This window comes from Melozone crissalis, unplaced genomic scaffold (genome assembly GCF_028551555.1).
Source record: "Melozone crissalis strain CALT ecotype California unplaced genomic scaffold, PUWL_Pcris_2 ptg000061l_1, whole genome shotgun sequence".
NCBI lineage: Eukaryota > Metazoa > Chordata > Aves > Passeriformes > Passerellidae > Melozone > Melozone crissalis.
The window spans coordinates 7028224-7050274 of NW_026535839.1; the positions used below are offsets into that span (position 1 = coordinate 7028224).

Below are 22051 nucleotides of genomic sequence, written 5' to 3' on the forward strand. Positions count from 1 at the left end.
AAACTTACCATAATACCCCCCAAACACATATATAAAGAATTATAGTTTTAAAATCTATAAAAAGTAAAAAATATACAGTCAGAAGATCTAACTCTTATTCAAATCTTTAATATAAAATTGTAAACATTTATTTACACAAAGGAAATGTGTATAACAAAATTTTGAGCACCCTTTTCAATTGGATCGTGGTTTTTGGAAGGCAGTGGATGTTGCACAGTGACACTCTCACCTTGCCTGCCCAACCAAAACCGCAGTTTATAAATAAAGCCATGGGCGGCCGGCTGGGTTCAGTTCAGGGGAGATTGGTTTTATTGCTCTGAAGCTGCAGCAAATGGAAAGCCCGAGTGCAGACACAGCCACTGACACATTACAGGGCACCAGGGCAGAGCCCAGCCCTGCCCATGCACCCATGTACATCAAAACCATATTTTCATTTCCATTGAACTGTTCCAACCTTGTTCTGTGGCACTGTGTTGTGTGCACAGGGACTGCTTGGATCCTGTTCACACACGGAGACCAATGGGCATTATAAGCCAGTTTGTCTGGAATCACACCTAATTTTACTCCAACAGTACCAAGAAAAGGCCCTGTCATCAAACCCAGATACCTTCCTGAACAAACCCTCTGGTCAAGCAGAGCAATATCCACCTTAGCTTCCAGAAACAGTGGAGGAAAGAGCACATCTGCCTTTTCCTGGACATTTTGCTGGATTGCCTTTTTGGTAGTAACAATGCAAACAGCAGATGTTCTTTTCCTCCAATTAAGAAATCACAACTGGATGGATTGTATTTTAACTTATTCAGAACCAAGTCTGTGTGCAAAATCTACTGGAAAACAGAGCAGATTTCACCACAACCTAAACAGGGAGAAAGAAAAGCTGAATCCCACTACCCTGTTATTTCTGTTAAGTGTTTGTAAGAGGGAGGAAAAAACAGTGACACGGAAGGATGTCACTTGAAATTGAGGTCCCAAGCACCCCCGACAGGTAGGGAAGGCACACTGGTGCAAAGTTAACCCTTAAAATTAAAAATACAGCAAACACTCCTTCCCCTGACATTGCTAGTTTATATCTATACTCTTCTAATGACACTTACCTTGGACCAGTTTTTGGTTTAACTTAACAGTAAACCAAGCTCACTAGCTCTTTTCTTAGATTGCCAGTATGAGAAAACTAGCATCAGTTATTTGCATCTCAACTACTTATTCTAGAATATATCTAGAAAATAACCACAGTCACCAACATCTTTATCTTCCCATCCAAAGACAATCTTTCTGTTATCTTTTCAAAAGCTCTATGAGGGATTAAGCCTGCTTCAGTGAAGTTTTATTCACTGTTCAAAGGTGGGATCCACTGATCAATGTACATCTTTCATCAACAGTTCAACATGATAAAATAGCAAATCTGATCAACAGAGTGGAATTCATCCACACTAGCTAAGTGTGCTGGACAAACCATGTTCCATGCATATTTGGAAAGGGTTAAAGTATTAGTGTTAAAAAAGCAGTTTTCAAAAGTGCAAATTGTCTCATAAAGGAGCTGCAGATACAGTAAAATATTTTCCTTCTTTGAAACCAATGATATCTTTACCTTCCCTTCACCCCCTCTGGAAAAAACCCTCTCTCACAATTCTGCAATGCAGAAAACTCCTGGTGAAGCCAGTCTGTGTTGAAGGAAATTGCTTTTAAATCACAATGCTGGGTTTGGTTAGAAAGTTTAGAGGAGTTTTCCAAGAAACTGGATTTAGAAAGGGAAGAGGTATTTGTGCATTTAAAACAAAAGCTTTCAACTTTATTTTCATTTTAAAATAAACGTTAAGGCAAGGTGGTTTGTTGGTGGATAAAAGATTTTTTTGGTAGAGAGTAAGGACTTTGGAACATTGACTGTTCCCATTGTGGTTTTTGTCCTTTCTGGGACCAACCCCAACATATGGATAAGAGGTCTCCTTGGGCTGAGCTGAAGAACAGCATCTGCTTCAAGGGATATTAAAATAGTAAATCCACCAGTCTATAGAAAGATTATCAAACTTGTAAGCCAGTATTAAAAAAAACAAAGCATTTAAAGGGGGAGACTTCCACATTGGAGCAGCCCTGACACAAGTATTCTCCCAGGCTGCCTGTGCTATTATTGCTAATAAGGACTTTCCACCTCCCAACCAACTTCTTTTTTCCTCATTTTTATCCTGAAGTGACAAAGTCTTGTGCTCATTGCGAATTCCGGGGGATGAACTGTTCTCAAAGGTTAGTTTTACTTTTTACAACAAAGAAAACTAGATGAGCTGTCATGAAGCAAAGCCTTCATTTAAATACAACTACCTTTGGAAATAAGTTATGAAGAAACAGGTGCAAAGTAAATGGCTTTACAATTCATGTTAAACCTACTATAGTTTAAAAGTTCTCCCATAAGAAATTCCCCCTTTAAACACAGCAAGGTACAAGCCAAGAACTGTGCCTCTCTACAACAGAGTGCAAACTGCAGCTTAAAAGACTACAATCTATGAAGATGACTATCTAGACTAACTGGCCAGGTTTTAATACTTTTTCTCATCTATTACCAGCATCTAGAAATATTTACTGTGAAGTATCACTTGCTTACTGAGAGTACAGGCACATGCTTCAGCAATGGGGAAAAGAAACAATTCCAAACATTTTGCAAGCATACTCAGGTGCATACAGCCTCTTCTCAAACAAAAATCAGAAGTTTGATGGACAGTACTATAACAGCATGTCAAGCTATGAACAAATAATTATTGCAAGTAATAGCTGCAGACTAAGCCCTACACACAATTTGTGCAACTATTTGCGTTCTTTCTGCACTAGTTCTGTGGAATTTTTGTTTTGTTTTTAAATAATTAATATATTTAGTTTTAGAACACTGCAAGTGAGATTTCTGGAAGGCTGGCCAGGACACAGCATTTTTTGACCTGTTCAAGTGTGCGACTCCTCAGAGACCGCGGCCAAAGCGCACTCCTCCTGCAGACCTGCTTGGTGCGCCGTGACCACGAGTCAATGCTCAGTGAGAAGCAGCTCCAGTCTTTTTCCCAACCATTTACCTCTAATGCCTGCAAGTCTCCTCAATGCCACAGGTTTTTTGGTCCAAGAGTTGTTTATATCTCATGAAATAATTAAAAAAAAAGTTGAACCCCCGCCCCCGGCCCCATTTTAATGAGTTCCTAACAACTCATCCAAATCGTTCATCCACTCCTCTGAAGTCCTGTTTTTCAGCAAAGAGTCTATCAGATCTGTGTCACCAGTTAAGTTCTGAAGTCCATTATTGCCTGACTGGCCGCTGTAGGCGAAAGGCAGCTCCTGACTGGTCGTCCTCACAGGGTACCCTTGGCTACAGTGCAGGTTTCCTCTGTTGGGAATTTGCTGATTTGGGTTCTGGTTGAAAGCATTCAGGTCTGGAACAGTCTGGTTGATGCCAGGCAGGACTTGCTGTGAGGGTACCTGCTGCTGCGCGGGCGCATTTGTCCGCGGCTGCGCTCCCAAAGAGGACGACAGCATCTGCCCAGAGACGGCAGCGTTCATCGAGGTCATGGGCCTGCTGGTGCTTAGGCTTACCTGAGGCATTCCCTGGGCAAACTGCTGGTTGGACATCTTTAGATGTGTCTGCTGCATGTGGAAAGAGGAGTTGGCAGTAAATGGTCCTAAGCCACTGTTTGCTTGTGTCTGGTTGTTAATATTAGGGATACCTTGGTGTTGCCAAGATGGATTTTGAGCCCCCATAGCAGCTGGTACTCTTGCCATCTGTGGCTTAGATAAGGTAGCATTCAGTGCACCTTTATTGTGCTGCTGAGAAATATTTGAGTTTGGTAAGGTGTTCTGCCCGTAGGCAGCGGGAACGGCAGCGCCCTGGCCCAAGCTGCCCTGTCTCTGCATGGGGGTCTGTCCGTTGGCACTCGGGGCCGTGTGCTGGGGAACCATCTGGCTCATGCCAGGTGCCAGGTTGTACAACCCCCCACGCTGCATGTTCTGCATGCCGGGGTACTGAGACACCCCCCGCTCCTGCTGGCTGGAGCCCGACTGCAGTGGAGCAACAGGAGCGTGTCCAGGTCCCATCTGAATCATGTTCTGGCTCTGAGGAAACAGCCGAGGGCTGCCGGAGCTGGACTGTCCCAAATTACTGACCCCAGGCATGGCTGAAGATGACCCTGAAATACAAAGAAATATTTTGTTCATTAAATACCTCAGGTTCAACCAGAGCTGAGCCAGGCTTGCAGGCACAATAACCCACAAGAGAGATGCAGCTGCATTTGTATAAATTGACCTCTGCAAGCAACACACAGAGAGCAGGAGTTTAATTAAGGAGTGTCAACTACAGCTCCAGTTAGCACCTCCACCTTGATCTCAAACACAGATATGCCAATGTCCTAAAAAAATCTGAATACCACTTCTAAGAGTTCAGCATCACTAATTTGAAAAAAATTATGACTTTAAAGGCAGGACTCTGATATTTCTTTGTGAACAAAGGTAAACACATATACTTTGAAGTGCATGCTCAATTTACTAAGCTGTTAAAAAATACCTCTTACTGCACACACACACACACTGTCAGTCATTCCATGCATACACAAGAGTGCATCTCTTATCATACAACTGTAGGGTTGCCAGTTCTGCATTTTCCCAATTCTAGGAATATCTTCTATTTATCTAAGATAGAAATATCTAATTCAGAAATTTTTGGTCAAGTATCTTTTGGATTTTCACAGTCAAGTATTCAGTATGTTAATATGCAGTGCTGACAGCCAAGCAAGGTGATTTGGAAAAATGTTTTCTCATCAAACCAAATATGATCCTTTGCTAGTGCAAATTCTGAGTTCAAAATTTCTTCTTGTAGAAGAAGCGGCCCCCGATTTGAGGCAAAAAAAGCAGAAAAGCTCTGTAAAGTGTAGTGCTTGTAACACCCCCCACACTCCTTGCAGTCGACCAGGGGAAACCTACCTACACTAATAATTTCTCTACTTTCAAAACTGAAAGTAAGCTGCAGAATTTTTTCACATTTTATGATAGCTGAGAAATACTGGATCTCCATTATTACTAACATTCTATCTGAATAAAACCAGAATTATCAAGAATAAATTCAAATTATATTGAATTAATTATCAACAAAGTACATAATGAAAACATCAGTGTCGAGGGAATGATGGGTGTGGGAAGAGTCTTACTGTGACAATATTTACAGTGAAGAGACAGCACACATATCAGGATTTAAGATGCAAAAAATAGTTGCAATCATCATCACAAAGAAAAGTATTTTTAATAGTACTGATGTTCATGATAACAAAACCTATTCTATTTCTAACAGCTGTATGCCTGTCTTTCTGTAGAAAGGTGGCAACATAAAAAATATTTCAGTGCAATAGTTGAAGGATGCTACTGATGCCTATGTTAGCACACAATCCTTTTGCATTGGCATTGAGTTTTTTCAGTTAAGTAACAAAACCCAATTGTAGCTGCAGAGGCACAAACACTCTCAGGGTGAGGGTATTACATTTCCATTTGCATCTTACCCCTCCAGTATTTACTTCTGCAGGAACATGGAGAGTAAGAAAACAAAATGAAAGGAAATTTAACAGAATTAATACACTACAGACATACTAAGCTGTTTCTCATACAAAAAAAACCACATAGGACACTTCACATATAATGAAGAGAATTTAAATTGCATTCTCTTTTAAATGTAGCAGGGATAAAAATGTTAGAGACTTTTAAACTCATCCTAGAGATGAGAGAAATAACACACCACTTATCTTTCTTTAATGAGGGCCTGTGATAGATACAGGCAGTAGTGATGTCAGGCTTCAGAAAAAAAATCCCTCTGAATCTTAATATATCAAAGACAGAGAGAATTTCCAACCTGCATAATGAAATAGAAGTATAAAAAAGGCCTGTAGAACAATGAAGGTACTTAAAAATTTTACTCATTTCCCAAACAGCATTAAGAACAGAAGCTTAAGTTGTCCCAGATACCTGCAACCAGGGAAGCTGTTAATTTGCAACTGAATCAGAGTATAGGTCAAGAGCTTTTAAGGCACAGTGACATGTAATAAATTAATTAAAAGCTATCCAATCCAGGAAACTTAAAGACACCTTGTTTTTCACTGCTGGTATTTTTTCTGCTATTGTTGGAACTGCCATGTTTACTCACCTGTGAACTGTCCAACCTGCTGCTGGTAGGGGTTCTGTGCCTGATCCTGGTACTGGGGCGGGGGCCGCGTCAGGTGCCGCTGCAGCTGCTGCTCCTGCTGCTGCCGCTGCTTCTCCTGAAAAATGCCCCATGCAAGATATTTTACACACAGATCAAGCTGTTTCCAAGGGCTGTCTTGGAGAAAAACAAGTTGTCTGCATACTTTTACGCACAGCTGGTAATCAAAGGGGCTTCTGCAGCCCTACAGTCACTTCAGAGCTTGTTCTCAAGGCTCAAACACAGTCAGTTTAATCTGATGAGGGACAAGACCAGGATCTCAAAATCAACAGCATGTACTACATGTAGCAAGAGTTCTACAAGTAACAAGAGTTACTGCAGTGCATGTCTGAAGCCTTTCACAGATGACAGTCTCCTAATCAGTAATGTAATCAACAGGCATTTTTAGCAATACTGTAAAGACAAAAAGAGCAGAAGTGCGTGTATTAAAAAAACCACATTTACTTTTTTGGTCTTTATTTCCAAATGAATATATTTTAGACCTCTCTTTAAAAATCAATAAAAGTTCAAGTCAGAAACATCAAAAAATGAACATGTAAATACTTTCTAGTCCTTGTCTGCAAACATGAAAAGAGACACACAAATCCATATTCTCATATATCACAGGTTTTCTCAGAGGATTATGAAAAACTGCAGAACTAAGTCCATAATAGAAGTCTACAAGTTTTGCAGCCTTTGTTTCAAACCACTTTCTTAGCAACGCACTGATCAACTGAAACAAACCCTACTCATGACAGAAAATAATTGTACCTCTTCAAAATAAAAGCAGATTCAACCCATACCTATTTTATGATCAAACCATTTGAAAAATAAACCAAGCAAATTTTCTATTAGGAAACTTTGGGGGAAAATGAAATTTAAACTCTTGAGGGGAATATAGATGTGGTGTCAGTAGGCTCCGATTTTGACAGTGTTAACAGCCATCTGGGTGCTTCCACAATATGAAATGTATCAGGCACAGCATTTCTGTCTCTTCTTCCACAGATACCTTCAGCCAGACTGAAATTCTGACATAACCAAGTAGTGATACAATGCACAACTACATACTTAACCAAAAAGTTACACAGAGCACAGCAGGGGACAAAAATTCTCCTCCAAGAGAATTGGGGTAAAGACACAAGGCAGAAGCCTTTAGAGAAAAGACTGGTGCAATGTAACAAACAGCAGATACACATCAATACCATCCCTCCCAAATGTCTCCAGCTGAGAAGCTGTTGAGACACGCACAGGAATGAAGAGGGCAGGCAGCTTGACAGAGGACCTGCTGCTTGCAGGACCAGTCAGACCTGAAAGAGGCTGACCACAGAAGCCAACAGGAGATGCCATAGCTCTGAAAAAAACCAAGAACTGTAGAACCTGGCCTGGAGAAGAAAATTAAAAAATACACAGAAGGCCAAGTGAAAAGACAAATGTATAGTGGCAGGGAATGGCACTGGAGCTACCTGAAACTACAAGTTTCCTGCAAAGCAGACATCAGTAGATTCAGAAATCTTTTTGTAAAACTATATGCAGTATCATGTGTATCCAAAGGAACAAATATCAAATCAGAATGCTAACAAGACCTAGCTTGACTAGGCAGCACAAGGCCAGTAAATGTGGCAAATGCAATGTCTAAAGCTGTTCAGCTCCAAGGCAAAGCCACTCCTTATCTGGGACCAGAGTCTCAGTATCACTATAGAAAAATGGAAATTACACAAGTTAACTGTAGTTACCACAAGTAGGACATGAATGAAGTATTTTCATAATATTGATATTTACTGCAGCAACATGTGCTGGCAAAGCAGAAGCAAATAGATAGGAAAATACTATTTTAATACTATTTTTGAGATATGCTACTTATCACCTCCCCAGTGTTCAGAGAAGTCTGACACCTGTTCTGTCCATTATTGTCCTAAGGAAACGTCCTCGGCCACAGCTCTAAGAGCTCTAACAAAGCTCTAACAGAGCTCTAACAATCACCATCCATCACACATGCAAAAGCACCAACAAGAGGTCACACCCCATACTTCCTTTTTCCCCACCTGCTCTCAAATAATACCTGTTTGTTAACATTCTGGAGAGTAATGATTATTCATCTTTGATATTTTATATTAATATACAAGTCACCAAAGACTGATTGATTTACTAAAGCATTCTAAGCTTACAGATCACATAACTCATAGAGAAGATGTGATTTTATTGATGATTTGGGCATTTTCTTTCAGTCTTTAATAATATAATTCCCCCACAGTATTCCCTTAGTCCAAATTGTTTTAACCAAAATATCAAAAACATATCTTTACCAACACTCATACACTGTCAACCACATTTATATGTTTTGTCCACACTGGCTTCAGAACTGAGGGGGTTTTTCTGTCCCCTCTATTGACACCTCAATTTCATCAGGATGTCTCCAAGTGATAAAACAACCATTGGCTAGGACTTGGCACAGCCATAGCTCCACAATCCTGCATATTCTACTACAACCTTCCCCACAAAATGGGCTGTTATTCATTTTCAGTTCAGAGGAGACTATAATTTCCTCCTTTCATAAAGCTTCTGATGGGCAGATGATTCAGGGAGACCTTAGAGCACTTTTCAGTACCTAAAGGAGGCTTATAAGAAGGCTGGAGGGGGAAGTTGTCTCAAAAGGGCATGAAGTGATAGAGCAAGGGGGATTCCAAGACCTCCATCTGAAGGAGGTTAGGTTCAGATTCGATATTAGGAAGAAATTATTTACTGTGAGTGTGGTGAGGCATTGGAACAGGCTGTCCAGAGAAGCTGTGGCTGCCCCATCCCTGGAAATGTTTCAAGGCCAGGTTGGATGGAGCTTGGAGCAAGCTGGTCTAGTGGAAAGTGTCCCTGCCCTTGGCAGAGGAGCTGGAACTGAGATGATTTTTAAGGTCCTTCCCAACCAAACTATTCTCTGATTCTAAAACATCAAATGCTATTTCATGCACCTAAGCAAAGCAGCACAAATTAAAAAACAGAGAGCTGGCCCCTCTCACCTGTTCTGCCAGCAAATGCTGCTGCCTCTGTTCCATCAGGAATTGCTGCTTCTGCTGCTCCATGAGCAGATGCTTCTGTTGCTGCTCTCTCTGCTTCTGCTGGTCCATCAGCATTTGGTGTTGCTTCATCACTGCTGCTTGCTGCTGATAAGCTGAGCTGCTGTGGTTACCTGCCATGGTGACATTTGGAGCCTGGGCACCCACCCCAGGGCCCGGGACAGAAACAGGAACACGAGGAACAGCAGGAGCAGGGTTCTGATCCTGCAGAACACAGGAAAAGTAATAGAAATTACAGAAATGCACTACCTTCTTCACATCTATACAGCACCAGACACAGAACTGCCAGTTTGGAGTTAGGGTCAGAAGCTCCCCAACATTTAGGAATAGAGGCTTTAACTCCAGTCTTGAAGTTCCTCCCAATTTCCAGCTCAAACAGGTCAGTAAAGCTCTATGTGCTTTTTTTCAGGCACTTACAAACTGCTCGTCAAACACCCCAGCTTCTGTTTATTTTAGCAGCAATTTTTCAAACACTACATTTGATATTTTTGTTATACAAAGCATTTATTGAAATCCTGCCTCTTCTGTCAACATTTCATCCTGCAAGTGTTTATGTCTCTCATCCTAAAGCTGCCTTTTTTTTTAATATCAGAGAATTTACTATTTGCAGGTGAAGGGGAGAAGGCTTCCACTGGTCAAAATGGCTCTTAAAGTATTTTTCCAGCAACCCAACCATCACCACACACTACAGACAAAAATACTACTAGAGATAAGTCTGATATTATTAGTTTTTTTTAAGTCTGCATTTTTTGTCCTTTTTTTCTGAGACTGGAACATGGGATAAGCAAAAATAACATGGAACATTCAAAAGCCCTCCTAGTACCAGCAAATCCCTTTGAAATTTGACAGTTTTCATCATTTTAAAGCACAGTTCAGCCTCATCTCTAATTACACAAACAAATATTACGTTTAATTTAAGCAGTCAGCTAATGGGTTTGGCTGTTGGTTCTCACTCTGCAGTTTCATAGGGAATCACAAGCCAAATACAAGGAATGCTGCACTAAGTTGCTCTGTGTGCAAGTTTTGAGAAATTCTCTCAAAGCTTTCATCAGTATTTCTGTTAGTTCAGTGCAAGTGTGGCAGTGTAGACACAAGGTCACCCTCACATTTTTCAGTGAGGGGGAGATGTGACACACACAATCATCTCTACCCTTCTTCCATCAAAATGTTGTTAGACTGTTACTTCTGCCAGCTTTCAAAGAGATCCTTTTTGTTTTTATGAAGCACACATTGATCTCAAATTTCTATTTGTACACTGGTGTGGTCTTTATCACAGACAAATCAGAGCTTTTTCGCAGGTTTTCTGTTTTGTTGAGGGAACATATGACTAGAGTTGGATCTCAAACAGTTTTTGCTGGAGGAACTTTAATCAAATACCTTTTCTTTTCAACAAGTCCTCTTGTATGTGCATTGCAGGTACATGTTATAGAATCCAATGAGTTTAAACTTCCACCCACTACTACAGAAATTTTCACCTGCAGCATACCTGTAGTAACAGTTCTATACAAGGCAAAGGAGCACCATCTGGAATTTTCTGTTAAAAACCTGAAGCATATGCTTCAAGCAAACAAACACTGCCATTATTCATTCTTAATGATATATTTCTCTCCTATGCCATGCTTCCCCAGTGCCCAGAGACTTAACCAATAAAAATCCATAGAACTGAAAGGCTCCATGGAACACCCAAGAAATCAGGAATGCAGCCCCTACTTCCACCTCTCTGCAAAAGTAGGTCTTTTAATAGTAAGCCAACTCAGACACAAGTAGGGACTAAAAACAAGGTAAAGAAATCAAAGCTTCTTTGAGAACACTGTGTAACACTACAGTTTTATACAAGTTATTTTAGTCAAAAGTTTACAAAGCATCTATTTATCTTTGTAAGTAGAAGCTTCTGTGAAGCACAACATAATTTGTTGCCCACAAAGTATATTAAGCTGGAAATCACACGTTACATGACCTAGAACCCAGTATTAAAAACTGTCCCCAGTGGAAAAAAGACCTCATCATTCTTGTTTAAGGGTCTTGTATATAAGATTTTTCTCTTTAAAATCAATGGAAACATTTGAAACTATACCAAGGAATCTGCACTCCAGCCTTACCTACCCAACACCCTTAAATCTGCTACAGAGCAAAGGTAACTCAGGACATTCACCTGACCATGTGGCAGTCGGTAGGCCATGTTTCCAGGCTTGGGTTTCAGCAGGATCATCCCATTTTGGTCGTCACCTACATGGGACAGTGGTGGCTGCTGGCGCTGCTGGATGTATGCCAGCATGGGAGCCTTGTTCTGCCCAGGCACTGCCACCCCCTGCTCACACTCTGCTTTGTAATGGGAAAGAGGTTTGGTGTTCCCATAGTCCAGCATAGAGCTTTGACTGTTCACAGGGTTCTGGTTCAAGCTGTTTTGCTGATGGCCCAAAATGTTCACATGATAATTGCCTCCAGCTCTTGGTGAGCTCTTATTTCCCAAACTAGGCATCATGAGTTTCTGATTGTTGAAGTCTGGCTGATAAACCGACGGGCTAGTAGGATTTTCCATGGTATATGGGACAGCCAGTGGACTATGGGAAGGCCCAGGCTGTTGCCACGTTGACATCTGATTTGCTTGGTGGACCTGTGAAGCTTGTTGCTGGTTCTGCAACATCTGATCTCTCTTCTGCTTGGCTGCAATCTGCTGAAGTTGATGAGCAGAAGACATTTCTTTGGCACTTCCTGCACACTTCCCAGGTAACAATACAGGCCTCTGGATGTTCTGAGAGTGGTTTGATGCCTGCATCATGGGCTGATTAGGATTTTCAGTCATTGACTGACTGGAAGGCTGGAACATAGCCTGAGAAGTAACAACCGTTGTAGAAGCGGCACTTACAGGTACAGAAGCAGCACCAATAAATGCTGAACCTGAAGAAGTTGGTCTAACCTGGGGAGATCCCAGCTGCTCTTGTTCAAAGGGTGCTGGGGAAAACTCAGTCTTTATGTTAATATCTTGTGGTAATGGAGTCTGTGCAGCTGAATTTGAAGAATCTGCATCTTTTTTGTCTTCAAAGTCATCATTAAAGAGATCCTTCATGTCTTCATCGGGCACTGATCTATTGAGCTCCTCAATAAGTTCCTTCCATTCTTGCTCATTTAGGTTAAGATCAGGCATCAGGTTATTCTGAGATATAGAACCCCCTGCTACAGGATTCATACAGGGAAGCTCATCTACAGGCTCCTGCTTCAGCTCTTTGTTCAAACTCAGAGGAAATGAATCATCAGCATCACCACCTCCATTCAGCTGCAGGCTGGAATCTGGAAGACACTTCTTGCTGATGCCATCGAGCCCCATTGGATGCTTCCCATTAAGTTGTAAGGTATCACCAGTACCAGATTTCTTGTCCAGATGATGGAGTGGAGACACAGGGGGCATTCCATTGGAAGAACCACTCACTCCCAGACCATCCTCACGACGCAGTTTCTTGGACACAGAGAACACATCACCAAAGCCATTCTGCTGGTCTCCATTCTGAGGGGAAGCAGCACTATCAAGCTTTCTTTTCACAGTCTCATGGAGCTGCTGAAAAAGAAAAGGAATATTTTAGTTATGTAGTTCTATGTTACACAAATCTGGATTTTTATTTCTTACCAGAACATTGTCTCGCTCTGAACAAAACATTTCAGGAAAAAAAAAATCAAAGATTGCATCTTTGTTTTGGTAACATTTTGTTTTACAAGTCAGCACATGAGATTACTTCCTCACTATAATCTCTCACAGAAATTTTTCAAAAAACATGTACTACTTTAAACAGACACCCCCTCCTTCAGACAAAACTAGAAGCTGCCAAGTACTCTGACAACAAAAAGTTGAAAAATGGCTGTGAACTGGAATATGTTATGATTTTTCCTATTCAAAAGGAGAAAAACATTAAATAATGTTAAGAATCAAATTTCAGATGAGAATAAAAACCTGTATTCTATTTGAACTATGTACACATACAGTCTAATTGTTCCATGAGACTCTTCCATAAGTCTCACATTTAAATATTTATAAAGCAGTCCCACATTTAAATATTTAGAAAAAACAAGTAATTCTCTTGTGATAATATCTTTTAGAGAAGAACTGTGTATATAAATTTTGTACACAATCACACTTTTGGCACTGAAGCAAAACCAATTTGTCACTTAGCGACCACTGCTTCACACTTGTGGAAAATGCAATTCAGAGTTCAGCCAGTTCTATCACAGCAGAGCAAGTTCATTCCTTTTCTCTTTTCTCCTGAAGTATTTGCCAGCTGCTCTGACCACCAGAGCCCCAAGCAGCTCCACAGTTGGCCTCTCCCAGATGGTGAAGGCACAGATTCTCTTTCTCGTGGTGCCACCTAGAAGCGACCAGCGGCTACAGCAGCAGCTTCACAGCCAGAGCCTGAGCACCTTTGTTCAACTTCTCCTTCTTGCCAGCATTCTTGCAAATATAATGTTCTTTCTATTGACCTCAAAAGCATCTGAAAACAGAATTCCTGCACACATCAAAGGTGACTATAAACTTTTCCTTCCCTCAGGTGCATTCTGTAAAAAAATCTGAGCTTTGCTGGTGCTGGAACGCTCCACCAACGCAGACAAAGCTGCAGGGCAGAGCCGCTGCTCCAGCAGCGTGGGGAGCTGGGAGAGGGAGCTGCCATCAGCTCCCAGCCTGGGTCAGACACCCTGGGACATCCCAGCAGGACCCTCGACAGGAATCTCCACCAAAAGCCACCATCTGAGGTGTGGGGTCACTGAACAACAGCCCTCTCAGAGGGCAGGAAAGCAGCTCATCAAACAAACCTCAAGACAAGCATGGTTCTTTTCATATTACCTGCAGTGTTCACTGGGCAGTCCACTAACCCCTGGGGAAAACTCATCCAGGGAAAAATGGGAAACCTCAAGATCTCAGCATTCAAGCAAGAGGCTGGATGTAGGGCCAGCATAAATTATCAGAAGAATTTTACACACTTGCCTGAGCAACAGCATTCTTTGATTTACAGACAGAAGGACTGGTTCACAGTTAATTGTTCCTATTTTTTTTTAACTGCCTACAGTGAGCTGATCTTTGGGGGCAAAGAAACCCCAGACCATCTGTTTAATTCCTGCACAGGTAACAGCAAAAAAACCCCACTATTTGTTTAATGCTTGCATAGGTAACAGCAAAGACTTATTTTTATCTGTGGGACAGACTCCAGCTTCCCTGGAGACTGTGATCTTCTAGATGGCTCATGGAAACAGCAGCAGAATAGCAAGATCAGCAGAAGACTGAGTAGGATGAGGTGAGGTGTACATCTGGAGAGGAGGCTGGAACTTGAAATCTCTTAATTTGAACATCAGGTCCTTAGCTTGGAGTAGCAGCTCCCTAGTGCATTTTTCAAATACCAACTCAAAAGAATAACGGAAATTTACTTTTTTGTAAAAAGACAAAACAACAGAGAGCAAAAAACCTCAACTCCATCACAACATTTGGCTTTCAGCATTTCCCATTGTTTACTTCATACTCCCACCAGGAAAACTGAAGCTCAAGGTGGATGAGTAACTTGCCCAAGGTTATATGATGAGTCAAATTACTCAAAGTTTGGGAATGGGTCCTCCTTAATTCTAAATAGTTAGGGAAAAACCCCACTCCCTGAAAACTTACATCAAAATATAACTTGGTTTTGTGAGCTACACTCACTGCAGTCTAGAAAAAGACACAGAGCCCTAATATCCAGCTCAGGAACTCTCAGATCTCTATGGATTTTAACAGTCATAACACTCAGATATCTGATCCTTGGAGACATTTTGACTGTAAGTTGCTTGGGACAAAATCCTCCTTTCACCTAAAACTGTACTCCTTTGGAGAAAAAAGGGAGATTAAGTTCCTCCCCAGTTTGTCTGTGTCTATCCAAATAATCTGGTCTGAGGGGAAAAATAACAAACTGCATATGAGATACAAGTCAGACTGCAAGCTATCTACATATCAAGCTGCTCCAACAGAGTTCTCAAGGCAAGAAAAACCTGTTCTCTTCTGCCAAAACTCATGAAAAAACCAACCAACACATGGATGAAGTAAAGCATAGCTTGCTACTCGCTAAGAAACCCCCTTCAGCTTTAATTTTTTTGTTCACTACCATCCTGTAAGGCACAGTGTTCCTCCAGTATGCTGTCCATAATTTCCTCAGCAGAATCAATCAATTTTATTTGTAACACTGAGCCGATCATTTCCACTGTCACAAGATCAGGTACAGAAGTGTCCTCTCAGTTTCTCAGCCTATTCAATTTTCCAACAAAAGATGGAACTTCCTAGATCACTGCTATCTAGCTATGCCTAAAAATATTACCCCAAAAGCATTTATCTGAAGTATTTATACTGATATAGGACGAGTGCAAGGCAGGGGATGTGAGCTGGCCTCATCCTTTGCCCAGGACAGGTCAGAGAGTGTCAAAGAGCCACTGAGGGGCCACAGGCTGCACCTCCTCCATCACCTGAGCTGCATTTTATTCACGTGAGCAGAACACACAGTCCTCAACGTGGCCATAAACACTTCCTTGGCAGGAGCACACATGCTCCACTGTGCATTCCTCATGCACAGAACACAAGCTGACAAAGCCCAGGTGGCATCCATGACAACAAAAGGTGTCCAACACAGCAGCCTCTGGCCATGGAACTCACACACTGACAAGGAGACAGGCCTGCAATGCCAGAGATGGATGTGTGCCCAGGCAAATGACAAAGCTTCCAGCAGAAACAGAGAGCACACAAAGCATTTTGATAGATTCAATCTCTGTCTTAAACCCACCAGCTTTACCACAATGGTGCTCAGCCCTACTGTGGTCTCACTGCAGGGGCAAATTGACTGACTTCATAAAAGCTGTCCAAGAACTACAACAGAAGCCCAACAAGAAACCAGAAAAGCTTGAAAACTTAATCTATTGCTTGCCTATTAGCACTGGCAGAATTCAAAACTTCAGAGGCCAGGGCAGTGCTCTCTTACTGCCTTGGTGGGAAGGGGCATGAATCACTGATCAAAACAGTGGTACAAAGTTGTTCTGATTGGTTTTGTTGGGTTTTTTGTTTGTTTGTTTGGTGTTCACTATTTTGGTGTGGACTTTATACCTGAAACTACATTTAGATAACAATCTGAAACCAATGACATTGCAATGCATTAGAACTTAACAGGCATGAAAGTTTAGATCACATTATTTGTTTGAAAGCAAAAAATCCTTTAGCATTCAGAACAGCTAAACTGAGGACAGTCAGCTAAAGTCCTCTTGCAAAAATCCAATACTTTTTTACACTTTGAGACCTAAACTGAAGATGGCAGATACATATATATAGATATATATATACAAACGGTATGCAGTTTTCATTTAAAAAAAAAAACAAACAAACAAACCACCTCATGAACATGGCAGAAAAGAAAATTCTTAAAAATCTGGTACCCATACTGTGTCTCTCAGGCTCTATAATGTTCTTATTTAGCTTTTAAAAGCATCTGTTACAGAGATTTAAATATTCTTACAGGATTTAGTAGAGTTTTAATCTTTTGTATTTCATTTCAAATTAGTTTACCATTTCAATATCAGAATTAAGTCTACAAGAATTTGTTTTGATATAGGAGCAAGAGAAACATAATGCTGGACATTTTCAAAGAAGAAGTGCTGTATTAGACTACAAGCATAATAAAAAACTAGCTCCAATATGGCTCCTAGCATTCTGAAACAGAAGGGGAAACCAAATCAGAATACATTCATTTTTCTGCCATGGGAGTGCCAGTATTGCAGCACAGATAAGCCCCCATGTACCAGAGTTCACAGTAGGTGCTCCACAGACACTGATTCTCCTCTCCTGCCTCACTAAGGACAACAGCAACAAAGATGACAACTTCTTAAGCTGGAATAACAATGCAAATACCAGACACTGCAGTGTATGAATTTTGGATAGAAAACATAACATTCTGACTACACCCCACAGCAAGAACCCCCCCTTTACTGTGCATCTACCCTCAGCTTCCAAAGCTGCACTCCCTCTGCAAGGAAAGCATTTTATTACCCAATGTGTTCCTGCATTCCACTGTGCTTTCAGAACCAAACTGCTGGACTCTTTTTTAATTTTTACTTTAATTCCAGCAGACTTTTGTATTTGGGTGTCTGCCTGCTGGAGTGAAGAAGGGCTGTGGATAGGCATGTCTATAAATATCCCAAGCCTGCATTAGTCACAAGGGGCAGCTTCTGCTACAGGAATTGTTCTGCTGAATCAAAAAAACTCCTGTGCCTTCAGCTGCAATGCCGGATTCTCCACCTCACTTGAACTTCAACAGCAGCAGCAGCTCAGTCACTCCCAGATCCTTACAACTTAGGAAACATCACTGCATATCTAACTAATCTGGCAAGGGAAATGTTTCAAACATAAAACAATACCTCACAGAGAATTAAAAGGAGACAAAGAAAAACCTGTCTGAGTTGTTGGGCAACAAACTATCAGACTTGTCAGCAAAAACAAACAATGGTGGCAAGACTACACTGCACCATGGCTATATATAAATAACATGTAAATAATTTGCTATCTTTGTGGTAAAACATAATTTCACAATTTAACACCCCTATACCACAGCTTACACAAAAATGAGGTCTTCTGAACTGTTAGAGTACCAGCCTGAGCTTTTGTTAGAGGAACATCATTAACACTTGTCAGTACACTATGGACAATCTATTCCCTTTAATTTATTACTTTAGGTCTTTCAACCAAGAAACACTGCATTGCCCTCCTTGGACTTCAATTTTATTTAAAACTGTTTACTTGGTGCCTTTGCTTAATTTAGTGTTTAACTAATATTAATGCAAAACATCTATCACTCCCAAATAAATGTTAAAAGCTGCTCTTCAGCTTTAACACAAAGCCTTCTCAAGACAGGCCACTGACTCGACTTCTGTGCTCATTCCAGAAATACTGTTTGTGGTTTTGTGGCAGTCCTAGACAAAGCAAGCTCTCTGCACAACAACTGCTCTCAGGTGGGGGAAAAAACCCAGTAAGAAACAGGGAGCAGCTCTCCTTCCAAGACACCACATCATAAAACAAGGAGTGGAGATGAAAATCCAGATCTCTGCCATTCTCCTCATTCACATGTCAATGAAACAGCTTCTGTTCAGCTCAGCCATCCACTGCCTTTTTGTCTACCACAGAAATGTAAGGAAGCCAACCTTTCTCTTGCACAGAATTTAAACACCATTATTCCATGAACTTTCATCTATCAGAAGCTGGCAGAGAAAAAAATGTTCTAGGAGACAAGCTCCATCTCTTCCCAACTTCCCTGTTTCTCAAAAATGGAAGATTACCACTGCAAACATTATCCAAATATCAAGCATCTTCTACTTTGAACACAGCCCTAATAATGTCACGTTAAAGAACAGAAATGGGAAGAAGATGTCACCATTTGGATTTCCCATTAAATAATGGCCTGGAAGTTTTTTAGAAGTAGGAAGCTAGAAGGTTTTTCAACATTTTTCTCAAATGAAGGACAGGCCTACGTGATGCACAGATAATCCAAAGTATTTCTGTATCAATGCTGTATGCTCTCAGTCTCTGTAGCTCAAATTTTACAGCTGCTAAGTAAGAAAACAAGGAAGAATCTATCCCTTACTTCTGCCTGTAAGCAAGATCCATCTAACTTCAGGATCTAAACCAGAGCAAAGACTAATGGAAGAGAAAATATCTGATTTTGTCCACGTGACAAATCATACAAGACTAAGGAGGAAGTGCTGGTGCCACCCTGTTCCCTGTGACTATTGTGGATTTACAGAAGGTGCTCAGCAGCACAGCACCTGGCAGTGCCCACACTGCCCACACCTGGGGCAATGCAGCTTCATGTCCTACTGCTACAAGACCTCACAAAAGCCTTCACCTTTACATGAACTGCTCTCTCCTTCAGGGACCAAAATAAATGCTTCATTAACAGTCAACATAAAGTACTAATTTCCAAGAGCAGATTCATATGCAGCTTCACAGAAAAATCTGGACTGCTACAGCAGCAACAGCTGATATAATGCATGCTGCACTGAGCTAGCAGCATTCTTTGGAAAGGATGTGTCCAGGACGTTTTAAAAGACAGTTCTGGTGTTCATCCAAACTTTACTGAACGCTGGAAATCAAGCCCATATCCTTCCCATTCAAAGCACATGCTTGGTCTTGATAATGGCAACACGATAGGTAGAGGTAAAACACCAACCCAGAGAGGGACCTTCTGGGCCAGAGGAATTAAATCAGCAGCAGAGGTGCTGTTGTTGTTATGTTTTTTTCCAAGACTTGAATTACTAAGCAAACCAACTTTATACCCCAGTAACGAGGTGATGAATCAGCAGCTGCAATTAAGCTCACAGTCATGGATGCTAGGAAGGAAACAGCAGGCCAGCCCGAGGAAGAGTCATTCATCCACTAAACCCCTCTTCTGTTGTGTAAATTGGCCACTGGCAGCAGCTTCCTGTACAAGGGCTTCCCCCAAGATGTGCAGTGCACTTCAGAACCGACTGCTGTTGAGAGCCCTCATTATAATGGATGTTAATTAGATCAAATCCACATCCAAAGTGATTGAAGAGAAACAACACCAATGAATTAGAGACATCTTTCTTTCAGAAGATCAATATGAAGTCGTGTGGTGGCAGTTTAAGCAACAGGATTTGACATGCTAAAGAGCCCTGAGTGAAATGAAAACACACATTATTAAGGGGTAGAGCCCCATATGCAAAAAGCCCAAGAGCTCAGCAGGAAATAAACAGAACCTCCACCAAGGTTTTAGATAATAAACCCCAAGTTTGAGTCATTTTTGTTTTGACACAAGTTTACATTCAAGATTAGTCTACTAAACAACAGCTAACCGTAAAGTTTTGTAGAATCAGTGTCAGGAATGCACAAGGTTTCCTCTCTTCCTCAAGTACCCTTCTGCAGCAGCCCTCTGAAGTGCTCTAACTGTGTCACAAGGACCTCAGTCTTCTCAACAGTCAGCAAGTCCTCGAGTCTCATAGGTGTTTTAGCAAGAACAGAAACAATTCAGTCAAGTAACACTTTCAGTTCATCTTGTAAATACTACAAACTGCACCCAGGCTGCCTAGTGCTGGTCACAGTAAAGATGACATAGATAAACCCCCTTCAGTATTTCACATTATGTCCTGAACACTCAAGCATACATAAAAGCTCTATTGTGATTCTATTTTAAAAACAGTAAATGAGGTCCAAGACAGAGAGAAATATATCCTCCTTCCTTTCTAATCCAATCAAATACACAGAGCACCCTAAAAATATTATTTATTCTATTTATTAACCTGGGAATATCTTTGTTTAACCCAATGTCCCCTTTTAAAGACACTCAGAGTGCTACTGAATCATTTTCATGCAGGCCACCATTTAAAAATACTTGATTTTAAGGCAGACAGGTATTAGGACAGGCAGCCTTTAAGAGGTTATCCTACTAACCTACATTACTGACACATTAGCACACAGCAGTATATTTAAAGGGCCCAGAATAAGTTAAGCAATAGCTATCTTGATATACAAACAGGGCTATGTGAATATGTCCCGACAACCAGAAATGCTAGAGAAGCCAGAGAAACATTAAGATTTTGAGCTAAGCCAGTTTTTAATGGGTGGAGTGGGATTCTCATAGTGTTCACACCCACTAGAGTGAGCGGCAAACAAGCAGCTGCCTTTCCACTGAAATTCTTTCCAATATGAACCAGAATTAACAGACACATTGTCTTAAAACTCCCCCCCCCCAGTAAGAAGCATATCCTTATCAAATGACTCCACAAAACCGGGACACCCCAAACTGAAAACTTAAGCAAGCAAACAAAAATCCAAAGGCACCGCAGTATTAATACCCCTCTGACAGTTTCTGCAGGGGCATTTTAGGTGAATTAGCCAGAAATATGATTCACAAAATAATCTGAATGATTTAAGCATCACAGAAATCCTGTCTCTACCCCATCATGCCACAGTTTTTCTATACTCTTCCAGCGTGCAGAGGTGACGAGCGCAAACAAAACAGCCCTTATCGTTTGCGAAGTTGTAACACAGCAGAGAGGGCACTCGGCAGAGCAGCCCCAAGCCCAGCCCTCGCACCGCAGGCCACCACAGCAGCAGCGAGAGCTCCTTTTCCTTCCCCCATCCCGCTCCAGACGAGAGGTGCCGGTGCCAGCCGGGCACGACCGCCGGTCCCTCCCGGCCCCAGCAGCCGGCCCCGGGGGCGCTTACCGCGATCAGGGCGCTGCTGCGGCCGTGCTGCTGCTCCCCGCTCGCCGCCTCGCCGTCCAGCCCGTTGGCTCCGCTCCTCTCGGCGCTCCCCGCGGCGGCGGCGGGCGGAGGGGGCGCGGGCGGCGGCGGCGCCGGGGGCGGCTGCCGGTGTTTGCCGGCCCGCTTGGCCTTGGCCTGCAGGCAGCGCTGGTGCAGGGCGAAGGTTTGCTGGCGCTCCAGCTCCAGGCGCTCCGGGGACACGGCCTGGTAGCGGGACTCGCAGGCGCTGTGGTGCCGCCGGCAGAGCTCGATGCGCCGGCGGAGCCGTTCCATCACCGCGCTGTGCCGCGGCACCACGAACTCCGCCATGGGGCAGGGGGGCAGCACCATGGGCCGGGCGGCGAAGGGGCGGCCGCCGCCGCTCACCGGCTCCTCGCTCCGGCGCCCGCCATGGCGGGGCCTCCGCCGCCCCTCCCGCCGGCCTTACCTGCGCTCCCCGCCGGGATCGTCCCGGGTCTTTCCCCCCGCCCGGCCCGGCGCCCGCTCCTCTCTCCCCCGCCCCACTTCCTCCTTCTGCCCCGAGCCCGGCGCCGCGCCGCT

At 42.4% G+C, this 22051-nt stretch overlaps 1 protein-coding gene across 1 annotated transcript; it reads right to left on the reverse strand.

Annotated features, from left to right (window-relative positions):
• Positions 1–1228: 1228 nt before the first annotated feature.
• On the reverse strand, positions 1229–21851 carry MAML1 (mastermind like transcriptional coactivator 1). The gene is made up of 5 exons (XM_054287734.1): positions 21473–21851; positions 11402–12802; positions 9193–9453; positions 6149–6263; positions 1229–4151 (listed from the first exon to the last, which is right to left on the reverse strand). Exons 1-5 carry the CDS (start codon positions 21839–21841, stop codon positions 3160–3162), a joined length of 3138 nt encoding a protein of 1045 aa, XP_054143709.1. The 5' UTR covers positions 21842–21851; the 3' UTR covers positions 1229–3159.
• Positions 21852–22051: the final 200 nt, after the last annotated feature.